The sequence below is a fragment of the Sporobolomyces salmoneus genome (assembly GCF_050403485.1).
Source record: "Sporobolomyces salmoneus JCM6883 DNA, S_salmoneus_JCM6883_v1_ctg10, whole genome shotgun sequence".
Lineage (NCBI taxonomy): Eukaryota > Fungi > Basidiomycota > Microbotryomycetes > Sporidiobolales > Sporidiobolaceae > Sporobolomyces > Sporobolomyces salmoneus.
The window spans coordinates 182,979-200,798 of record NW_027481153.1 but is presented as its reverse complement, the minus strand read 5'-3'; the positions used below and the strand labels follow the sequence as shown (position 1 = coordinate 200,798).

Below are 17,820 nucleotides of genomic sequence, written 5' to 3'. Positions count from 1 at the left end.
ATCGAATCAACTTCCTTCTACATATGGGCTTCAGTCTTGACTACATGTGCAGCGCCTGTCGAATTGCGACTTCTCCCGTGACCTCGACTCGATTCTTCATCTCGCTCAGATTCGTCTTCATCCTCCTCCTCGTCTCCATCGTCGGTGTACTCGGTCCACTGAGAGTCGGTCCCAGTCACTCCCGTCTCAACGTCTCTCGTATCTCGAGTCCATGCTCCCGTTTCGACCCCTTCGCTTTCCCCCGAAACGGCGAAGACATGAGCTGAACGACCGTACTCGGCGGAAGAAGTCGCATGATTGTGTGCTGAAGACTTCTTGCGAGTTGCTCCGGGGTTCGAGGTCGAAGAAGGGAGATCGACTTCGGCTCCAATCGTCCAACGAGTCGTCGTTTTGATTGGTCCGGCGTAATGACCTGTGAGGATCGTAGCCCATCTGATGAGCCTCGACAATTGGGAGACGCGTCAGATGGAGAGAGACTCACTGTTGCCATAGAGAATCCAGGCGAGAGACGAGAGTAGCGACACTCCGACCCAAACAGCCGCAGCGTAGGAAGCGGTTACTAGTGAGGATCAACTGGCCGTCAGATCTAGTCTCCGAGGAACGTCTGACGACGAAGGTACTCACGAGAGGTAACGGGATAACCAGTCGGAAGACAAAGCATGATGATAAAAACCGAACAAAACAGGGCGGCACAGAACGCGAGAGGCCTGCTCGCTTGTCGAAGGGTCCATTGTGCTCGTCCATCACCTCGAAGGACGTCCTTCGGGCAGAAGAGGTAGATGATGAGCGGTATTGCCCACGAGAGGACGACGGTCACTCCAGCTCCTTCGAGGAGAGTCGTTGCGAAGATGTGAGCGTCGATCGCGAGGAAGAGGAGGGTCGGCACGGCGATGAGAATCGTGACCCAAATCGCCGGGAGAGGTTGCTTGTGTTTCGGACTGAGTCGGCGGAAGAAGGCAGAGAATGGTAAAGCTGATTCCCTTGCGAGAGCCCAAATGAAACGACTCGTCGCGAGCAATTGGGCGACGTTCTGGAAGACGAGAGAGATGAGAACGAGAACGAGGACGAGTAAGGTGTAATGCCGAGGGAGGGAATTATCGATAAGGGCGATCGAAGCTTGTAAATCGGGTCGAAGTCCAACCGTGTCAACAGTCTAGACATTCGAGTGAGTCAGCTCTGTGTCACCTTGTATGGAGTGCAGGAGCATGGACTTACAGCGAGCAAGACGCAGATCGAAACCCAACCCATGAGATAAGTCGCCGCGACGGACCAGAACATTGCAAGAGGAACTGTTCTCGACGGCTTGATCGTGTCTTCAGCCATGTGAGCTGAAGCTTCCATACCCGTTGCGACGCAAGTGAGGACCCAGCCTGTCGACGATAGAAGGGATTCTCAGTGAACTGCTCTTTCGTGAGGTCCGAGATTTCGACGAACCGAGCATGTAGACGTAGCCTTTCGACTCGAATCCAGTAGCGTTGAAGTAGCTCGTGAAGACGTAAGTAGCAGATCTAGTCACAATGAGCGAACCATGAGCATTCAAGTCGACAGGCAGAACGAAAGAGAGTAGAGAGTTGAGATGGAGAACGAAAGAGACTAGGGTCAAGCTTACCTCACTTGAGACGACTGCACGAGGAGCGTCACGTTGATGATGATAAACGCAGACATGATGAACCATCCGCCGCAACGCCACAACCAGGGAGATCGAGAAAGTTTCGACGAATTGACGAGGGCGGAAAAGATGCAGATACCCTGCGGCGACGAGAATCCAGGTCAGCGAAACGTCCATCTCATCGTGATTCGGAGAAAGAGCCGTACCCAACAGATTGCGACTGTTACCCAGAAAGAATACTCTTTTGAAGTGAAAAGAGCGACGACTCCGAGTAGATTGTGAGCGAGCTGCCAGGTAATGATGATCTGTACGCAGGAAATCCCGACATGAGCTTCATAGCAAAGCCAAGAACGATTTCTGAGCGTACCTGAAGCAAGATATGACTGCAAAGCAGAAAACTCCCCGTCATCCAACTCAGATATCTCGCCCAAGGATCCAACGCTTTGATACTCCGACTCAGTCGAAACACCCACGTGAACATGGCACCAGCTACCGGCCATGTCGAGACCATTTCTCCTAGGATCGCGGCGACCGCGCACATGAAGAGACCTGAAAGCGGCCATGCGATCGCGTACATGCTTCCTCCTCCTGTTTGAAGCGCCGTCAAGACTCCCAGTACCGTTCCTGTCACGGAAAGAGAGAGTCAGATCATCAGCGACGTGAAGAGGGAAGAGATCGAGATAGCTCACCTGGAAGACCACCAATATTGCAAAGTGAAATTCCGAACGAAGCCCAAAAATCGTAATCCCTCTGCAATTCTTCCTCGAACCCCAACGCCGCCAACCTCTTCTTATCCGGATTCTTCCGCGCCGTCAACGAACTCTTCCAACTTCGAATCGTTGCAGTCGGGTCAAAACCGTGCGTCGCGCTCGAAGTTCCTCGACTATCCGCTCCGACCTCTTTGTCGTCCCCCATTGTCGATCTACGGTCGAGAGCTGAGAATATAGGACGTCGAGTGTCTTTCGTAGGAGGTGTCAGGAGAGCGGGAGGTTCAGAAGACGAAAGAGGAGGAGATTCGAGAGAAGATTGCGGAGGGAGTTGAGAGTTAAGGAGGGATGGACTCGTCGGGGAGATGGTACGGGAGAGGGAAGCTGCTGAGAATGATAGAGTATGTTGACCGTCGCTCGTCGTTGTCGAAGAATGAAGTCGAGCGTTCTGAGGTCTTTTCAAGATCGGTTGAAGTACTTTCGTCGGAGAAGCCCCAGCGGCCGTCGGATCGTCTACATTCGCTCTCGAAGAGGTGGATGGACGGATTTCTGGTGGGATTGGGGGCGGTGGTGCAGGGGGAGGTAAAGGACGGAGACCATCGGATCCCTTATCTGGCGTCCTCCTCTCGAACGAATCGATCCCTTCTGCCGTACTGAGGCTTGAATCATCTGAATCTTCCGTCTCTATCCCTTGTTCCCCATCCGATTCCTCGTCGTCTGCTGTCGAAACAGCCGGCTTTATTCTCCTGTTTGTCCCGTTGTCGTTCGATTCGACTACATCGAGTTCAACCTGCCAGGCTTCTTCTTCTCTACCCTTTCCCTTGTGTGTACTGCTAGATCTCCTCGCGTATAGCTTGTCCTTCGCTACCGCATCGAGCCAATCTACCTTATCATTTCTCCGCGTTCTTTTCACCGGATTGACCTCTCTTTGTCCTCCTCCTCCCTCTCCTTCGAGGCTCGATCTAGAGGTTGATGCGTGTATTCGATTAGGCGATTCTATCGGTTCGACGTCGACATGTACCGCCATCCACGGTCAGGTTCGAGTTGTTCGATGTGAAAGTCGTGTGGAGAGAAGAGAGCTCGAAAATGCCAAGTCGAACGAATCGAAGGGTTGCCGCAAACTTTTTGCTCGCAATCAATGCGTGCTTTTGAGTGATGATGTTGCGGAAGGAGACGAGATGTACTGTAGTTCAACTCAAAGCCGACATCGCAAAACGGCAGAGGAAAAAATAGGCACGAAAGTCTCACTTCGATCACTGAAAGACTCGTTCTCGACTCTTCGTTCGGACGACAACGACGACGACTGGCTCGTATAGCATTGTTTAGATTTCGAAGATGAGGAGAATTACACGAGAAAGTAAGGAAAGCGAGTGAATGAAAGAGAGAGAGACTACTTTTTTGAGCAACTTTTTTTTCGATGATTCGTTTCACGGAAGAGAGACGCGTCTTTAATCACGACCATCACGTTCCCTTTCGGGAGACCTCGACCTACGAGGGCTTTGAGATCTCCTCGGGTCGGAAGCGTCCCTCTCGGAACGACGGGGAGGGGAAGGACTCCTCGTGCGACGACGGTCATCGTACGAACGACGGGAAGGTCCATCGTCACGACGAGAAGAGTAGCCACGGTCACCGGCACGGTCATCGTAGCGGGAGGAAGAAGAAGGAGCGGCACGGGGAGCGGGTGCGTTCGCCTGAAGGGAAAAGAACGGAGTCAGCGAAGTTCTACTGATTTCGAAGTAAGTGAGTGAGGAAGACAAACATCTTCAGCGACGTTGACGACGACACCGTTGAGTTCGGTAGAGTTCAATTTGCGAACGGCTTCGTCGGCGTCACCTCGGAGGGCGTATTCGATGTATCTGTTTGCGATTGAAGAACTCAGCGTCAGACATATCGACATCGCTGTAAGAAACCTCGATCACTCACCCAACAGTAGGATCACGACGGTCAACATCCGAGAAAGCGCAGTTTCCGACTTGACGAGCGAAGTCCTTGAGATCCTAGCGACGGGGGAAAATTCGACACCAAGACGAAACGGAGGGGAGATTGGAGTTGTTGAGCGTTAGTTGATACGTCCTCCAAGGTAATCAAAGGGGGGCCTCCACGAGGTTTTGAACCGAGACCGAGAACGACCAGAAACGAGACGAGAAAGAACCTCCACCCGACGTGCCACCAAACGAGACAGACAGGTCCAGGCGCGCTACGATGAGACGGTCACCTCCTCCTTTTCAACTCGATCCTCCCGCACGAACAGATGGTCCTTGAGACGTGTCGTTCCTCCCGCGCCAAGATGGGCCTCCCTCGAATCTCGAACCTCCCTCGGAAGTCACTCCACATCGACGGGAAGCGCAGGGCTCCACCACGGGACCAAATCACGGTATGACAGTTGCCCCTTTGCGATGGTCTCCGAAATGGAACCGCGAGGGATTGAAGAAAAGTGAAAGTTTGCGGATCCCGCATTCCTCACAAAGCGGGAACGAGCGAGGAAGACGGCGAAAGACGACACTGCTGAAGAAGACTAGATAGAATGGAAAGTTTGACTCACTTGCCAACTCGTACCTTCCCTCAAGTTGGAAACGACGAGCCTGTAACCCGTTCCTCCACGAGCGACGGGACGAGCAGGAGGGGGTCGATCGAAGCGGTCGTATCCTCCAGGTCCACCGCGACTGTCGTATCCTCCTCGGTCGTAACCTCGGTCAAAGTCTCGCTCACCGTAGCGAGGAGGAGGGGGAGGACCTCGACTGTGAGAATGAGAATGGGTCGGCTTTCTTGCTACTGACGACAGGGCAGGTGAGCTCACCGGTCATCACGGGGATCACGCTCACGAGGAGGTTTGGCAAACTCTACAAGGAGACTGGAAACGGAGGAGTCTCAAAGTTAGTGCTTGCGGTCACCTTCTTTTGAGCCGCTCCACTCACCGTTCACCCATGAAGTCCTTTTGTCCGAGATCTTGAACAGCTTGTTCAGCATCCTGTACGCAAATCCGGCAAGTAAGAGAGTCAATTTGATGAGAGAGGAAAACATGAGAACTCCTGATCAAGTCGAGATGGAACGTACAGAGATACGATCGTACTCGACGAAAGCGAATCCGTTCATGAGACGGATATCTACGAGTCGTCCATGACTCGCGAAGTGGTCTTCGAGATCGCGTTTGACCGCATCGGGGGGAACTCGACCAACGTAGAGGCGACGTCCAGACACTGCAAATACACGAAGGCAAATCAGCTCGCAGTCTCTCGAGATGATTCAGCAGCGGTAGAACTCACTGTTTGAGATTGAGTGGTAAGAAGAGGCGAAAAGGAGGCGAGCCTGTTTCTTTCAATTTCAGTTGTATTTCCCCTTCCAAAATCGCAATTTGCGCAACTTATCAAGTTTCCGTGCGAAGACCTGGCAGATGGAAGAGTGATACGACGAGATCACATGGGACAACGCTCGGAATTTCCCCGACGCTCTCGGATCCGGTAAAATAATGAATATCCAAGTTTCGCAAAAATTGGAGCTCCTGCGAAGTCTACTCGACAGCACTTGTCTAATATCCTCGCAGCTCGTTCTTCCTCGCTCTATTGAAACACTGGATCATCGACCAACCTGACCCCTTCTCGCTCTCCCTCGAATTTCCAGCTCGTCCACACCCTAAACTCGTTCTGGATCCCTCCTGCGTGTTCGACCCTTAGACTCGTCTCGTGTAAAGGACCTATCGGCGCTTCTGAGTAGATCTGAGGGAGGGCGGAGACGGAGGTTGAAGTGAGGAGAATGAGTTTTCCGTCGGGTTTCAGGATGTTCTTCAATCCCGCCGAAAGGTGCTTGTTTGTGATCTGCCATCGAGTACCGAGCGATGTCAGCGCAAAATTCAGCAGTGTCCGCTAGTGGAGCAGAACCCGAGGGAGAAGGAGCGGAAACGAACTGACTTCGTTCAAGAATGGAGGATCAGCAATCGCGACATCGACCGTACCCCAAAGGTTCTTCGGGATCTTATCCGGTTCCTCTAGATCGTAGTGTACAAACTTGCTGCCCAATAGACCGAACCTCCCGTCGTATTCGAGGAGCCAGACGTCGGGAAGAGGGTTTTGGTTCTGAAATGCGACGAAAGAGGTTGGACAACAGAGGAAAGCGATACGAGTGGAAGGGGTTGCGAAGGAATAGATGAATCGACAGAGTTGGGATGCGAAAGATGCAGTGTACCTTCGCACGCGCAGGAAGAAAAGTCAGCGAGAGCGAAAGAGCGAGAGAAGGGAAGCAAGCTCACCAGAATTGACTCAGCTGCCAGTCTTCCTGGAACAGCTTCCTGAACTCATCCACGCTCATCATTTTGTCCTCCTCGTCCCCGTTCTCGAGACTCGAAGTTTGATCATCTACATCTTTCTTGTCTTGTCCCTCGTCCAATCCTTTCGCCTTGAGCATCCGCTTGTGCGCTTTCTCCTCCAGATCCCTGAACTCTTGCTCGGCTTGCTCGCGCTCTTGGTAGAATGAGTTGAGGAGGGCGAGAGTTGAAGGATCCAAGGCGAGAGGAGGGGAATCTTCCCGGTCTTCCCGCGAGGGGCCTTGGGTTGATGAGCTCATTGCTGGATGTGCGGAGAGCTAGCTGTAGGTGGGCGGAGTGAGATCGATGAGAAGACGGGTGAGAGAACGAAGCTGAGTCCGCTGCAAAATCGTCGATTTCGCAAGCAATTTCGGGCAGTCTCCTCCTCGCCAATCGAGGACCCGGAAGCTCGACGAAGGTGCGAGTGAGAGAGCCTACGAGTATTTGCTGAGTAGAAAGCACGCCCTTTCTCCAGAATTTTCGTTTCAGTCACTCTGGCTTTCGAAGGCGTTCTCTTTCCATACAACGCCGAGGCTCTGCAAACAAATCTCCAGGGGTCGTTGAGGACAATGTCACGGGTTTCTTACAATGGCTACTGTCTTACAGCAAAACAAAACGATCAAAACTCAGTACAATTCTGTACAAACTCGACTTCTTGAGTTTCTCAGCGTTGAATGGGAGCAGGGGGAATCGGCGACGCTTCAGAGGTATAGACGATCCCGAATCTCTGACAAGAATCCCTCAACCAGTTTCGATCAAACTCGTCCCACATCATCCTATCCAAAACGAACGATAAAATGAGCTTGATGTCACTCGACGAAAAGCGAGAGATAGACGGGAGGACGTACTCTTTCGTGATAGCGAGAGCTTCAAGCCTTCCCCTGAGATCGATAATCATCTCCGCCAACAACTCTTTCGAGAACGTCCTGAAATTTCCTGCTCCGTCTACTCCGACTCGTACTGCTCCGAATCGCATTCCAAGTCCCCGACCTCCTGCTCCTCCTCCTCCTACTGGAGCAGCACCAACCCTCGTATTTTCCGTTACTCCAATCGTGAGATATTGAAGCGGTAACTTGAGCACTGCTTTCGAGAAGAACAGAGGTGAAACGAGGGCAGTAGGGGAGATGGTCGTCTCGGTTGACAAAGAGGGAGGACAAGTGAGCTTGAACGACTGAAGGAAGGGACAATAGAGCGGGAGGTAATCTATCGGATGACGAAGTTCGAGTAGAGTGATGGGGAGAGTCGAGCGGTTGAATGGAACAGAGTAAGGATCGAGGTGATCAGTCGCGCCGGAACGGACGTCCGGAATAGATAGACTCGGATCGAGAGGAACAAGAGTCGGGTCTTCTTCTTGTTCCGCTACCACGAAGGAGGAGGAGGAGGCGAAAGGTCCCCTTCGATTATTCGTCGAGTTCGTAGTCGAAGTCAAAGTCGAGGTAGTCGTGAAAGTACAATTCGTCAAGTCTAATTCGAAAAGGTTTCGAAGGTTTCGGAGCGCGACGATGAGTCCTTGTCGGGAGAAACAGCTTGCGTCGACCAAAGAGAACGCCTCGAGAGAGTTTCGAACCCCTCCAACGATCGAGAGGAGGTGTTGATCGGTCAGGGAAGGGTCGGCGAGACAAAGTCGCGAGAGTTGGTCAAATCGAGGAAAGGAGGGAATCGAACGAGGCGGGTCTGGGAGAGGAGACGCGGGACGTTCGAGGTACGAAGGGAACTCGGAGGGGGGCTCGGGAAGCTCGATCGTCGAAGTCTGAGCGAGAGGAGATTCGAGTAGAGTTTCTTGGGCGTCGAAAAAAGGGAGGATCGGAGACGTCGTCGAGTTCTCGTCGCGGGTGACATGTATGAGCACATCGTCGTTGTCGTTATCGTCTCCCTGTTCCGATGCCTCTGTCGCCGGCTGAGGTCGCCGAGCTTTGTACAACCCTTCAATTCGTAATTCCCTCAATTTCGTCGAATCTCCGAGCAATTCGCACGCTCGATCCCACCTCAACTCCCCTCCAACGAGTTTGATCGTCCTGGTTCTTCCCAGCAGTACCCTTCTAGCATTCCCGCCTCTCCTCTTGATTGCACTTTCGAACGCCCTGAATTCATCGTCCGATTCCAATTTGACGTGCGTCAGGTTGTTCAACAGGTAAAAGACTTTGATCGCCTGTTGTGCCGTTACTGGGTCGTCTTGATCGTCCTCGGACGTCGCTGGTTCAGTATCGTCGTCGTCGTCGTCGCCGGGAGTGCGGTAAGAGATTGCGATTCGTCTCGTCCAACCCGCGATAGTCGACGCTTCTCCCGAACTCTCAATCTTCTTCAAGTACTCATTCGCTTGTCGATCCGTCTGGAGCGCCAAACGTTCGAACAATAAACAGAGGGCAGGAGCTGTGATTGAAATCCGTTGTGGAGCGCACGAGGGATCATCCGATCGATCCGTCAGTTTGACTGGAGAGAGTACTCGCGAGAGAGAGAGGTGGACTGACCGTGAAAGGCTTTACAGACGGTAGCGAGGTTGAGGAGGGATGCTGATCGGTTCGAGGAATGAGCAGCGTCTTGAAGGATTTGGAGGAGGAGTTCGGCAGGTAAGTTCGTGAGATGAACCATTCGTGAACGTGTCTGGCGTGGTTGGATAGTGCTGGAGTGGAAATGTTGTGAGAGGGAGAGAGAAAGGGAAGAGAAAGGGAAAGGTCTGTGAAAGTGGGGCCAGAATCGCAATCTCCCAACCTGGCGACGGTAGCAGGACGAGACCCTAGATGTTGCGATAGTGTCTCCCGAAGGCAACAGCTCGCGAAGAAATAACTCGAAAAACAAAAAATTGAATTCGTCACAAAACACAGGCTATTTCCGACAGTTTTACAACCCAGGAGGAGGTGGAACAGCACCATAAGCTCCTGAACCACCTTTCGCAGCATAAGCTCCCTCAGAAGGCGGAGGCGGCGGGGGAGCAGAAGAAGGAGGAGCGGGACTCGGTTGGTAAGGAGTTTGTTGTTGAGCGTAGGGAGAAGCAGTCGCGGCAGCTGCACATGCTTGAGGTTGGGATCCGTAAGCTGCGTACGCGGCGTAGTATCTACTCGCAAGAACGAACGATCAGCAACGTTTGTTTGAGAAAGAGGAAGAAAGGCGACGAACTGAGTGTAGTAAGCTTGAGAAGCCGGGTCGAGCGAGTTCCAGTATGCAGACCATTGTTCAGTCGTCATTCCAGTCGAAGCCGCTCCGGCAGCAGCAGTCGCAGCGTCTTGAGATTGTTGAGTGGGAGGAGCGGAAGCAGGAGCTCCTGGAGGAGGAGGGGGAGCTTCACCGGGAGGTAGAGGCGCAGTGAGTCCAGGTTGAGAGTATTGGTTAGCCTACGAGACAGACAAGAAAGAGGTTAGAATCGGCGTTCAGGCAGAGCAGAACGACGGAGAGAGAAAAGGAAAACGCACTTGGTAATTGTAAGGAGATTGCGATTCTTGACCCGGTGCAGGGTAATGAATTGGTTGACTGTATTGAGGACCTCCTTGACCGTATCCTCCTCCTCCTTGTCCTTGTAATCGCAATCGATCCGATTCTTCAATCATTTGTCTCGCTTCGGCGTGCTTCTCTCGTACGGCTTCTACTAGATCTTGAGCGTACTCCTTCGCTTTGTCGATCATCACGCGATCGGGACCACTGTATAACCAAAACAGAGCGAGATGATGAAGTAGTTTCGTTTCTGGCTTCGGAGAAACCAGGACAGACGGGTAGCTTACGTGATTGCGATATGTATAGGTTCTTGACTTTCCATTCCCGTTTCAGTCTCAATGTATCCCGATCCGATTCCCTTAATTTGAACCCTCGTCTGAGTTTCTTGTTGAATCCATTTCACGAACAAACCCTGTCAAACAGCACGAGCTCTTCTTTCAGCGTTGCGCCCTTGAAAGAGTGAGGTAGAGGGAAGGGCAGAGAAACATACACCGGGTCCAACAGTCTTTGCTCGGACGTTGAAATTGCGTAAAGGTTCGAATTCGAGTGGAACTTTTTCTTCATCCCATTTCCTCTGTAAGTCCAATTTCAATTCGTCAGCAACGGATCAATGTGACGGATTGAATGAGCAACTTACTCGTCCACCGTAACCATTGTCTCGTTCTCCAGCATGTTCGAATTTCCTACTTCGGTCGTAAACGAGAGGTTGCAAATCTCGTGCGATCAAAGCTTCGACCGCTTTGATTCCCGCGTCGAGTTTCTCTTGACTCTCCTACAACACTCTCGTATGTTCTGCGTCAGTACCGCCTAGGAGAAACGCAGGGAGGGAGAGAGAAAAACTCACGGCAGAAATGTGCAAATAAAGAGCAGGATCTTTATCCGTTGCCATACTCTTGTCAGGGTACCAAACACCTTTCGTCAATACTGCTGCCCCAGTATCCGCGAGAATCTACCAATCGTTTCCTCTCTCAAGGTCAGTGAAACCGAAAAAGAGTCGAGATTCGAGTGGGAAGCTCACTTGTTGTTGAGTAGGTCCTTTCGTCAGTAAGTAACGGTTACGCAGGTCATTGATCTCGATATCTTTGAAGAACCTGGGCAAACACAATAAGTAGGTCAGCGAGCGGAAAGACAAGAAGAGAAAGAAAAGGAAAACTCACTCGAAATCTCTTCCGGCGACATCAGGTTTCACTTCAGGTACAGGAGGTTTCGGGTTGTATTGTTGTGCTAGTCGTGCAGCGATTGCGGCTATCACAGAGAAGGCAGAAGGGGAGTCAGTATCGAAGTCGTTGCGAGAGATTCGGTTTGTTCCGGCTCAACAACGCCTGACTGGCACGAGTATAGCTCTGCCACTTAGCTGCCGTTTCCTTCAATCGTAATCTAGGGAGAGTAGCTTGTAGACCGCTCGTCCCCGATAGATTCGTCGATTGACATCTCGACTTCCCGCGAACCGTCCCTTCGCGTTCGATATTCGGGCCTCAAGATAGCCACGATGTAGCGCATTGTACAAGATCGGGAGAGACTTACCTGCTGCCTCTGCTGCTTTCTCCGCTTCAGATTGATTCGAAGGACTTCCTTCCCCTCCTCCTCCTTCGACTTTGACTTGCTTGCTAGGTTCAGCCCGATCCGAGAATTCGTTCCCTCGTTTCGTTGATGACATTGTTCGAGGTTGAGTATTAGATGAAAGAGTGGGAGAGAGCTGCTATTTCAACTCTTCTTATGCATGAAATTGGAAATCTCCTAATGAAGAATTGCTCGCTGAAGGAGGTCTATTCTGGACCACTCACCATCGACTGTCGATCAGCAATTCCCGACACGCACTGAGGCGGTATATACGAGCTCGATACGCCCCAGCGAACCAGTCAGAAGCCCATCTCGAAACCACTTTATTGATCAACAAACTCCGTCTGCCGGTCTCTCTCTCCTCGCAGTACAGTCATTGAACACTCTCGAGCATGTCAGGTAAGTTTACGATGCACCCGTCTATCGTCGACTCTCTCAATCAGATGAGCGCTGACACGAGCCATCCTTTTGTCTCCGTCTCTCATTCCTCAGCTGTTTACTCGATCTTTACCTCACCGAATCATCCTCCAGTTCCGGATCATTTACCTACCTTGATCGTTACTCCTCATGGTAGACCAGCTCAGATCCTTTGTAAGTCAGCTTCACTTTGAGGGAGGAGGTTTGTCCCCTTTCTTGGCTTTGGAATCGAATCTGATCGAACTCCTCTTTCTCCCCCTCCCCCTCTCATGCGATTTCTAGATACCTACCTTCACACCGTACGCCCACCTCTCAATCCTCCCAACGTTACTCCGCTAATTCGTTTCGTGTTGAGTAGAACTTGAACGCAGAGAATTACCTTCTAACTCCCTCAGAAGCAGGAGACCTCTGCGTCGCCAAATTGTTCCCACCTGATCGAGGAGGAGGTGCATCTCGATCTGCAGCGTCTAGTAGTCAGTCTCATGGGAGTGGAGGATCGGGGAATCATGTGAAATGTGAAGCGAGTAGGAATTTGAGGTGGACGATTCAACAAACTGGGATACAGGTAAAGTTTCTCTTAATCCCGAGTACTGAATGTGGATCAAGGAAATGCTGATGAGCATGAGGATGGGAGAATAGAATCCGATTTACAAGTTGACTTTACCGAATCCTGAATCTCCTCAAGAAGATCAACCACTGTTTCAAGTGTCGAAACCGAATCCGAATGCTGGATGGTGGAGTTTATTCTACTTTACGTGAGACTGTCCCGTCTCCCATCGTCATTCACTTCTCGAAGCTGATTCAGCTCCAATTCTCTCGATAATAGATACGCGGGACATTTAATCCCACCAAAACGAGTCGAATTCGGTCGAATTCAGAAAAACACGCCCGAATCGGGAGGAGGTACACGAGTCGCGATCGTCGGTAAATCCGACGAAGAGAAAGCCGTTTGGAAAACCTTGGGGGAAGGGAACGAAGATATGGTTGAATGGATCGTTATCTGTGCGGCCCTCGTCGTTCTCGACGACGAAATCATTAGTGCGGCCGAGAAAGCTGCTGGAGGGAAAGTCTCAAGAGGGAATGGGAATGGAGGAGCAGGATCGAAATTATCAGCCGGTCCTCCTCCTCCTCCTCAGCAGCAGAGTCAGGGTCCTCCTCGAAGTCCAATGAGAACAGGAGGAGGTCCTTCCCCATCCCCTCAACGTCATATGCCAATGCCTAATATGCCTATGCAAGCCCCTCCTCCTCCTCGACTCGCTTCCTCCCCAGTTCCCGTCCCTCCAAGCGGTGCTTATTACGCTCCTCCTCCTACTCTCAATCCTGTCGTTCCAACCGGTTTCGATCCGAAACAACAACAACAATTACCTTATCCCGGTCAACAACAACAAGGACCTCCTCCATCGGGGGCTTCGAATCGAGCTCCATCGGGATATCGACCAGGACCAGGACCACCGAGACCTGGGATGCCTCAACCTCAACCTTCGAATCAATCTCAGCATGGACAAGGACAGGAGATGGGAGGTGCGGCGAGAATGGTTCAGGCTCAGGTAGAGGCAAAGAGACTGCAGAAACTACGTCGTTAAACTGGATGTTGTAGCTCTCTTCTCTTCAATCTTCCTCTTTCTATCGCATCTTTTTTTCGAATTTCGACCAACCACGCCCAGTCATCTCGTTCGTTTTTCAACGTCGTACTTCTTCACCCAGTCGAGTCGAGTCGATTGCTCTCCCTCTCTCTCTTCTTTCCTTCCTTCGTCCCCCCCCCCCTCTGTGCCATCGTTCACTCGTTCGCGATTTCGCTTGTCAGATACCCCCTTCTCTCTCTTCCTTTCGTTCTTTTCGCTCGATTCCTCCCTCCCCCTCGAGCTATATTCATTGCTACTACTCTTCTTCGCTGTTTTTTATTCCCATATACCGAGTTTTTGTATGTCACAGAGAGCAAACTGTTCATTTCTCGTTACTTTCTCTCTCTCTTGTTGTCCCTCAGAGAAAAAAGCGAGAAGGAGATTGGTTCTAGAGAGAGACGTTACAGAGTTTTTCGATCGATGATGAATGATGACGGGAACCGCGAGAAGAAGAAGAAGCAAAGACCACATGGAGAATAATGGAAGAAAACCAGGGAAGATGAAGATGACGAGGATGCTATGCTAGAGAAAATGAGGGAGAGATGAGAAGCAGAGGGTTTAAAAGTCGAGAGGAATTCCGGCGTATTCATCTTGACCGAGTGCGATATTGAGGTTCTAATGTAAAGAGCGAGTGGATTGTCAATGACAATGACGAGCAAGTGGAGGAGAGGATGGAAGGTGAACTCACTTGGAGGCATTGAGTCGCGGCACCTTTGAGGAGATTATCGAGGACGCCCTTTTCGTCGCGGAACCGAGGAGCGAGTCAGTCCCGGCAGTTCTCTCACGACGAATGAGAGAAGAGTGAAGAAACTCACGACGATAACGACACGTTTCCCACTCGAATGAACCTGGAACCCTCCAATCCTAACTCCATGTTTCCCACTGATTTGACTAATCTCGGGTACACCACTCTGAACCTTTACCAATTTTTCATCCCCATACTTATCCTCAAACAGTTGCTTAATCTCGGAAGCCCTCATTTCCTGTTTCAAAGGGATCGAAACCGTTGAAATAATCCCTTGAAACCAAGGTGCGACATTCGGCATGAACGCGACCGAGAACTCATCTTTCCCTAACTGAGCTGACGAATCGAGTAATTTCGAGAGTTGGTAAGAAGCTTCTCGTTCGTGAATGTGGTCCGTGAGCGAGTAAGGTCGAACTCCTCCTTTGAGTGATTCGGGAGTGATTTTGGGCTCTTTACCGGATTTCGTACCGGCTCCGGAGTAGCCCGAGATCGCGTGAACGGAAGGTGGGGAGGACATGTAAGGGAGGAGAGGGGCGAGGAGGAGTTGAGTGTTCGTCGCGAAACAACCGGGGTTCGAGATTCGTTTGGCAGTGTGTAAGGCGGATCGGTTGTAGAGTTCTAACGAATCGACAGAGATGAACGAGAGAGAGTCAGCTTGCAAGATCTACGGGTGAGTAGTCTGTGCTTGAAATAAGACAGAAGGGTTTCTCTCAAATAGCAGACGCGCGAAAGACCCCAATAAGAGAGATTGATATAAACTTCTTAGATTGGATTTGACTTTGCACACGTCTGCTAGAGAGAGAGAGAGAACTAAACTGATGCTTTGACCCGACCTCCTTTCTAAACCTTTGACTTTGACTATTTACTTCGAAAGAACCCTTCGATTCGTCTCTTCTCTTCTCCCCTGATACACCACTCCCGCGACCTCGGCGATCCACCTAAGCACAAACAGTTGACTCACCTGGTAAACCATAAGTCCAAGATTCATCGAACCTCTTATCTGCCCCTAAATCGATAATCACACTCTTCTCCGCCTCCTTCTTCCCTTGTGCACCCTTGTCGATCGCCTCTACGAACGGTGCCATAACTCCATTCGGAAGTGCCATGATCCACGCATCGACTTCTCCCTTCGCTTCGAGCGTCTCCATCTCCTTGAACCCGAGGTTTTCGTACGAAATTCGAGATTTCGTGTATTCCGATAGAGGTTGTCCCGCGAGTTCTCGAGACGAAACGTGAGAGAGTTCGAGAGAGGGGTGAGAGTTTAGGAGAGAGACGAGGTTAGATCCGGTGTAGCCTCGAGCACCGATTAGGGCAACTCGTTTAGCCGTAGCGGAGTGGGAAGGCGAAGTCGAGAAAGATCGGGAAGAGGAAGAAGAGGGAGTCGAGGAAGCGGGAGTGGATTGGCGGAGAGCGGGACGACGAGCCGAAGTAGAGAAGGATCGAAGGGCCGAAGCGATGTTACCGGAAGATTGAACGGTCCCACGGGAAGAAGAAGTGTAAGAGATTGGAAGGAACGCTCGTTCGATTCGTTGGTTCTTTTCGAATTCCTTGACGAGTCGTTCGACTTCTCCCGCGTCTTGAACTCCGTAGTAGAAGAGAGAGCGACCGTTTCGAGTGAAGGAACCATCGGCGCGTTCGAAATGCCACGATTTGTTCTCGTCGTCGGCTTTCGCGGTCCAGAACAATCTCTTGAAATCCTTCTTGATCGAGTTGAAAATGTTGTCGGTTACTCCGTTTTGAATCGCGGTAGAATTGGCGAGGAATTTCGTCATGACGGGGACTTGTCCTTCGGGGTGAGAAACGATCGCGACGACATCGCAAGGTTCATCTCCGTAGATCGTGTAAGGGGCCTGTGATCTCTCAAGTTCTCCGAGGACTTGAGCGACAGATTTACGTCCAGAAGTAACATCTTCGTCTCGTTCGGCGAGAACTCGTCGGAGTCGATCTTGTCCAACGGCTTCGATCGAGTTGTGTTTGTAAAGTTTGTATCCTCGTCGAAGGAGAGTTCCAGCTCCGGAATCGGTGAAGAGTTCTTTTTGGAGGTTGTCGGGAGAGATGATCGCGACGGAGGAAGAGCGAGGGAGGTGATCGAGGAGTTCTTTGATTTCTCGAAGTTTGAGTTTCGTTCCGTATTTGACCCATTCTTGTTTCATCAAATCGTCGTATTCCTATCGACTCATCAAATCAGTACCCTTGCTCTCGAGGTTAGTAGAGTGCGGGAGCTCACCTCGTCGAGGTTGATCAAAGAGAGTTTCTCCTTTGTGACTCCATGGTAAAGTCCTCCCTTTTCACTAAGGTAAACGATCTTGAGGGGTTCGAGAACCTTTGCAAGTTCGGCCGTAGCGACATCGGCATTAACGTTCAAGATTTGACCCTCTGCGGTTTCAGCTAACGAAGTGAGGATCGGGAGAGCTCCAGCGCGGATCGAAGCTTCGATAGGTTCCTTGTCGACCGAAGTAACCCTTCCTACGAATCCGTATCGAGGTTGATCGAGGTATTCGGCCGTGAAGACTCCGGTAGTGATCGGACGAGCTCGAGTACCAAGGGCTTCGAGTGCGGAGACGAGTTTGAGGTTTTCCGAGAGGAAGACTCGTCGTGCGTGGGAAAGGGTTCGAGCATCCGTGATTCGAATACCTGGTACGCTATGCACTCCATAAATGACTGCTGAGAAGCGGATTGAGAGGAGGAAAGCGTACCGTCAATGTAATCAGGAACGATTCCGTCCGCTTCCAATCTCGCGTTCAATTTATCTCCCATTCCATGTACTACGACGGGGTACAACCCAACTCGGTGAAGGAAGTTGAGACTCAAAGTGAGCGATTCGAGTTCGTTCGTCAAGATCGCACCTCCAACTTTGAGGACTGCGAAATGAGTCGCGGAAGAGAAGATTTGAAGGTATCGAGAAACTTCTCGACGGGAAGCGAGAGAGTAGAGTAATCGAATAATCGTTTCCTGTTCATTGGCGGGAAAGAGTGGATAAGCGTCTTCAGCGAGTAAGCGGGCGAGAGAGAGAAGAGACGAGTCAAAAAGGAGGGGAAGGGAGATGGAAGGGCGAGAACTAACACGATCAGAATCAGTTCCAGCTGCCATAGCCGAACCCAACCAACGTTTCGCCATGATGTCCCCTAACTCATCGCTCGCTTGTTGTTGTTGAGCCTCGACCCGACGTTGACTAGCGAGGAGAGATGAACTAGTCGAAGAGGTCGAACTGAGCAAGCGCGAGGCTTGTAGACCGCGTGAAGCGGTTCTGATAGACTTGGAGAGTGTAGTAGCAGGTCGTAGCATAGTTTGGTGGGTGGGAGAGAAGAGAGAGAACGAGTCTTATCTCAATTCGCAGTTTCTTAGAATTCGATTATATCTCGCGGATTATTGCCTCGCTCTCTCTCCTCTTCACTCTGCACTTCTCACTCGACACCTCGATTCACTTTTTGTAAGCT

The 17,820-nt window shown here is 51.2% G+C and overlaps 6 protein-coding genes across 6 annotated transcripts; 1 reads left to right on the top strand and 5 right to left on the bottom strand.

Annotated features, from left to right (window-relative positions):
* Positions 1-17: 17 nt before the first annotated feature.
* On the bottom strand, positions 18-3,343 carry JCM6883_006013 (uncharacterized protein; the record flags this gene model as incomplete). The annotated part of the gene is made up of 9 exons (XM_076630468.1): positions 18-412; positions 482-559; positions 625-1,153; positions 1,216-1,370; positions 1,435-1,508; positions 1,610-1,749; positions 1,816-1,914; positions 1,977-2,233; positions 2,299-3,343. The coding sequence occupies 9 exons, from the start codon at positions 3,341-3,343 to the stop codon at positions 18-20; spliced, it is 2,772 nt and encodes a 923-aa protein (XP_076489527.1).
* Positions 3,344-3,764: 421 nt separating this feature from the next.
* Positions 3,765-6,873, bottom strand: EFM5 (protein-lysine N-methyltransferase; the record flags this gene model as incomplete). The annotated part of the gene is made up of 11 exons (XM_076630467.1): positions 3,765-4,007; positions 4,076-4,172; positions 4,240-4,313; positions 4,859-5,054; positions 5,114-5,167; positions 5,232-5,284; positions 5,371-5,513; positions 5,580-5,622; positions 5,907-6,128; positions 6,222-6,495; positions 6,560-6,873. The coding sequence occupies 11 exons, from the start codon at positions 6,871-6,873 to the stop codon at positions 3,765-3,767; spliced, it is 1,713 nt and encodes a 570-aa protein (XP_076489526.1).
* Positions 6,874-7,277: 404 nt separating this feature from the next.
* Positions 7,278-9,202, bottom strand: JCM6883_006011 (uncharacterized protein; the record flags this gene model as incomplete). The annotated part of the gene is made up of 3 exons (XM_076630466.1): positions 7,278-7,389; positions 7,462-8,983; positions 9,082-9,202. 3 exons carry the CDS (start codon positions 9,200-9,202, stop codon positions 7,278-7,280), a joined length of 1,755 nt encoding a protein of 584 aa, XP_076489525.1.
* Positions 9,203-9,451: 249 nt separating this feature from the next.
* JCM6883_006010 (KH domain-containing protein) lies at positions 9,452-11,696 on the bottom strand (the record flags this gene model as incomplete). The annotated part of the gene is made up of 10 exons (XM_076630465.1): positions 9,452-9,665; positions 9,728-9,942; positions 10,021-10,246; positions 10,327-10,451; positions 10,530-10,613; positions 10,677-10,811; positions 10,884-10,988; positions 11,058-11,130; positions 11,197-11,284; positions 11,564-11,696. The coding sequence occupies 10 exons, from the start codon at positions 11,694-11,696 to the stop codon at positions 9,452-9,454; spliced, it is 1,398 nt and encodes a 465-aa protein (XP_076489524.1).
* A 295-nt stretch (positions 11,697-11,991) lies between these two features.
* JCM6883_006009 (uncharacterized protein) lies at positions 11,992-13,599 on the top strand (the record flags this gene model as incomplete). The annotated part of the gene is made up of 6 exons (XM_076630464.1): positions 11,992-11,998; positions 12,092-12,190; positions 12,299-12,315; positions 12,375-12,581; positions 12,656-12,771; positions 12,843-13,599. The coding sequence occupies 6 exons, from the start codon at positions 11,992-11,994 to the stop codon at positions 13,597-13,599; spliced, it is 1,203 nt and encodes a 400-aa protein (XP_076489523.1).
* A 597-nt stretch (positions 13,600-14,196) lies between these two features.
* ARG56 (bifunctional acetylglutamate kinase/N-acetyl-gamma-glutamyl-phosphate reductase) lies at positions 14,197-17,668 on the bottom strand (the record flags this gene model as incomplete). The annotated part of the gene is made up of 7 exons (XM_076630463.1): positions 14,197-14,253; positions 14,327-14,374; positions 14,454-15,001; positions 15,345-16,551; positions 16,611-17,017; positions 17,080-17,335; positions 17,447-17,668. The coding sequence occupies 7 exons, from the start codon at positions 17,666-17,668 to the stop codon at positions 14,197-14,199; spliced, it is 2,745 nt and encodes a 914-aa protein (XP_076489522.1).
* Positions 17,669-17,820: the final 152 nt, after the last annotated feature.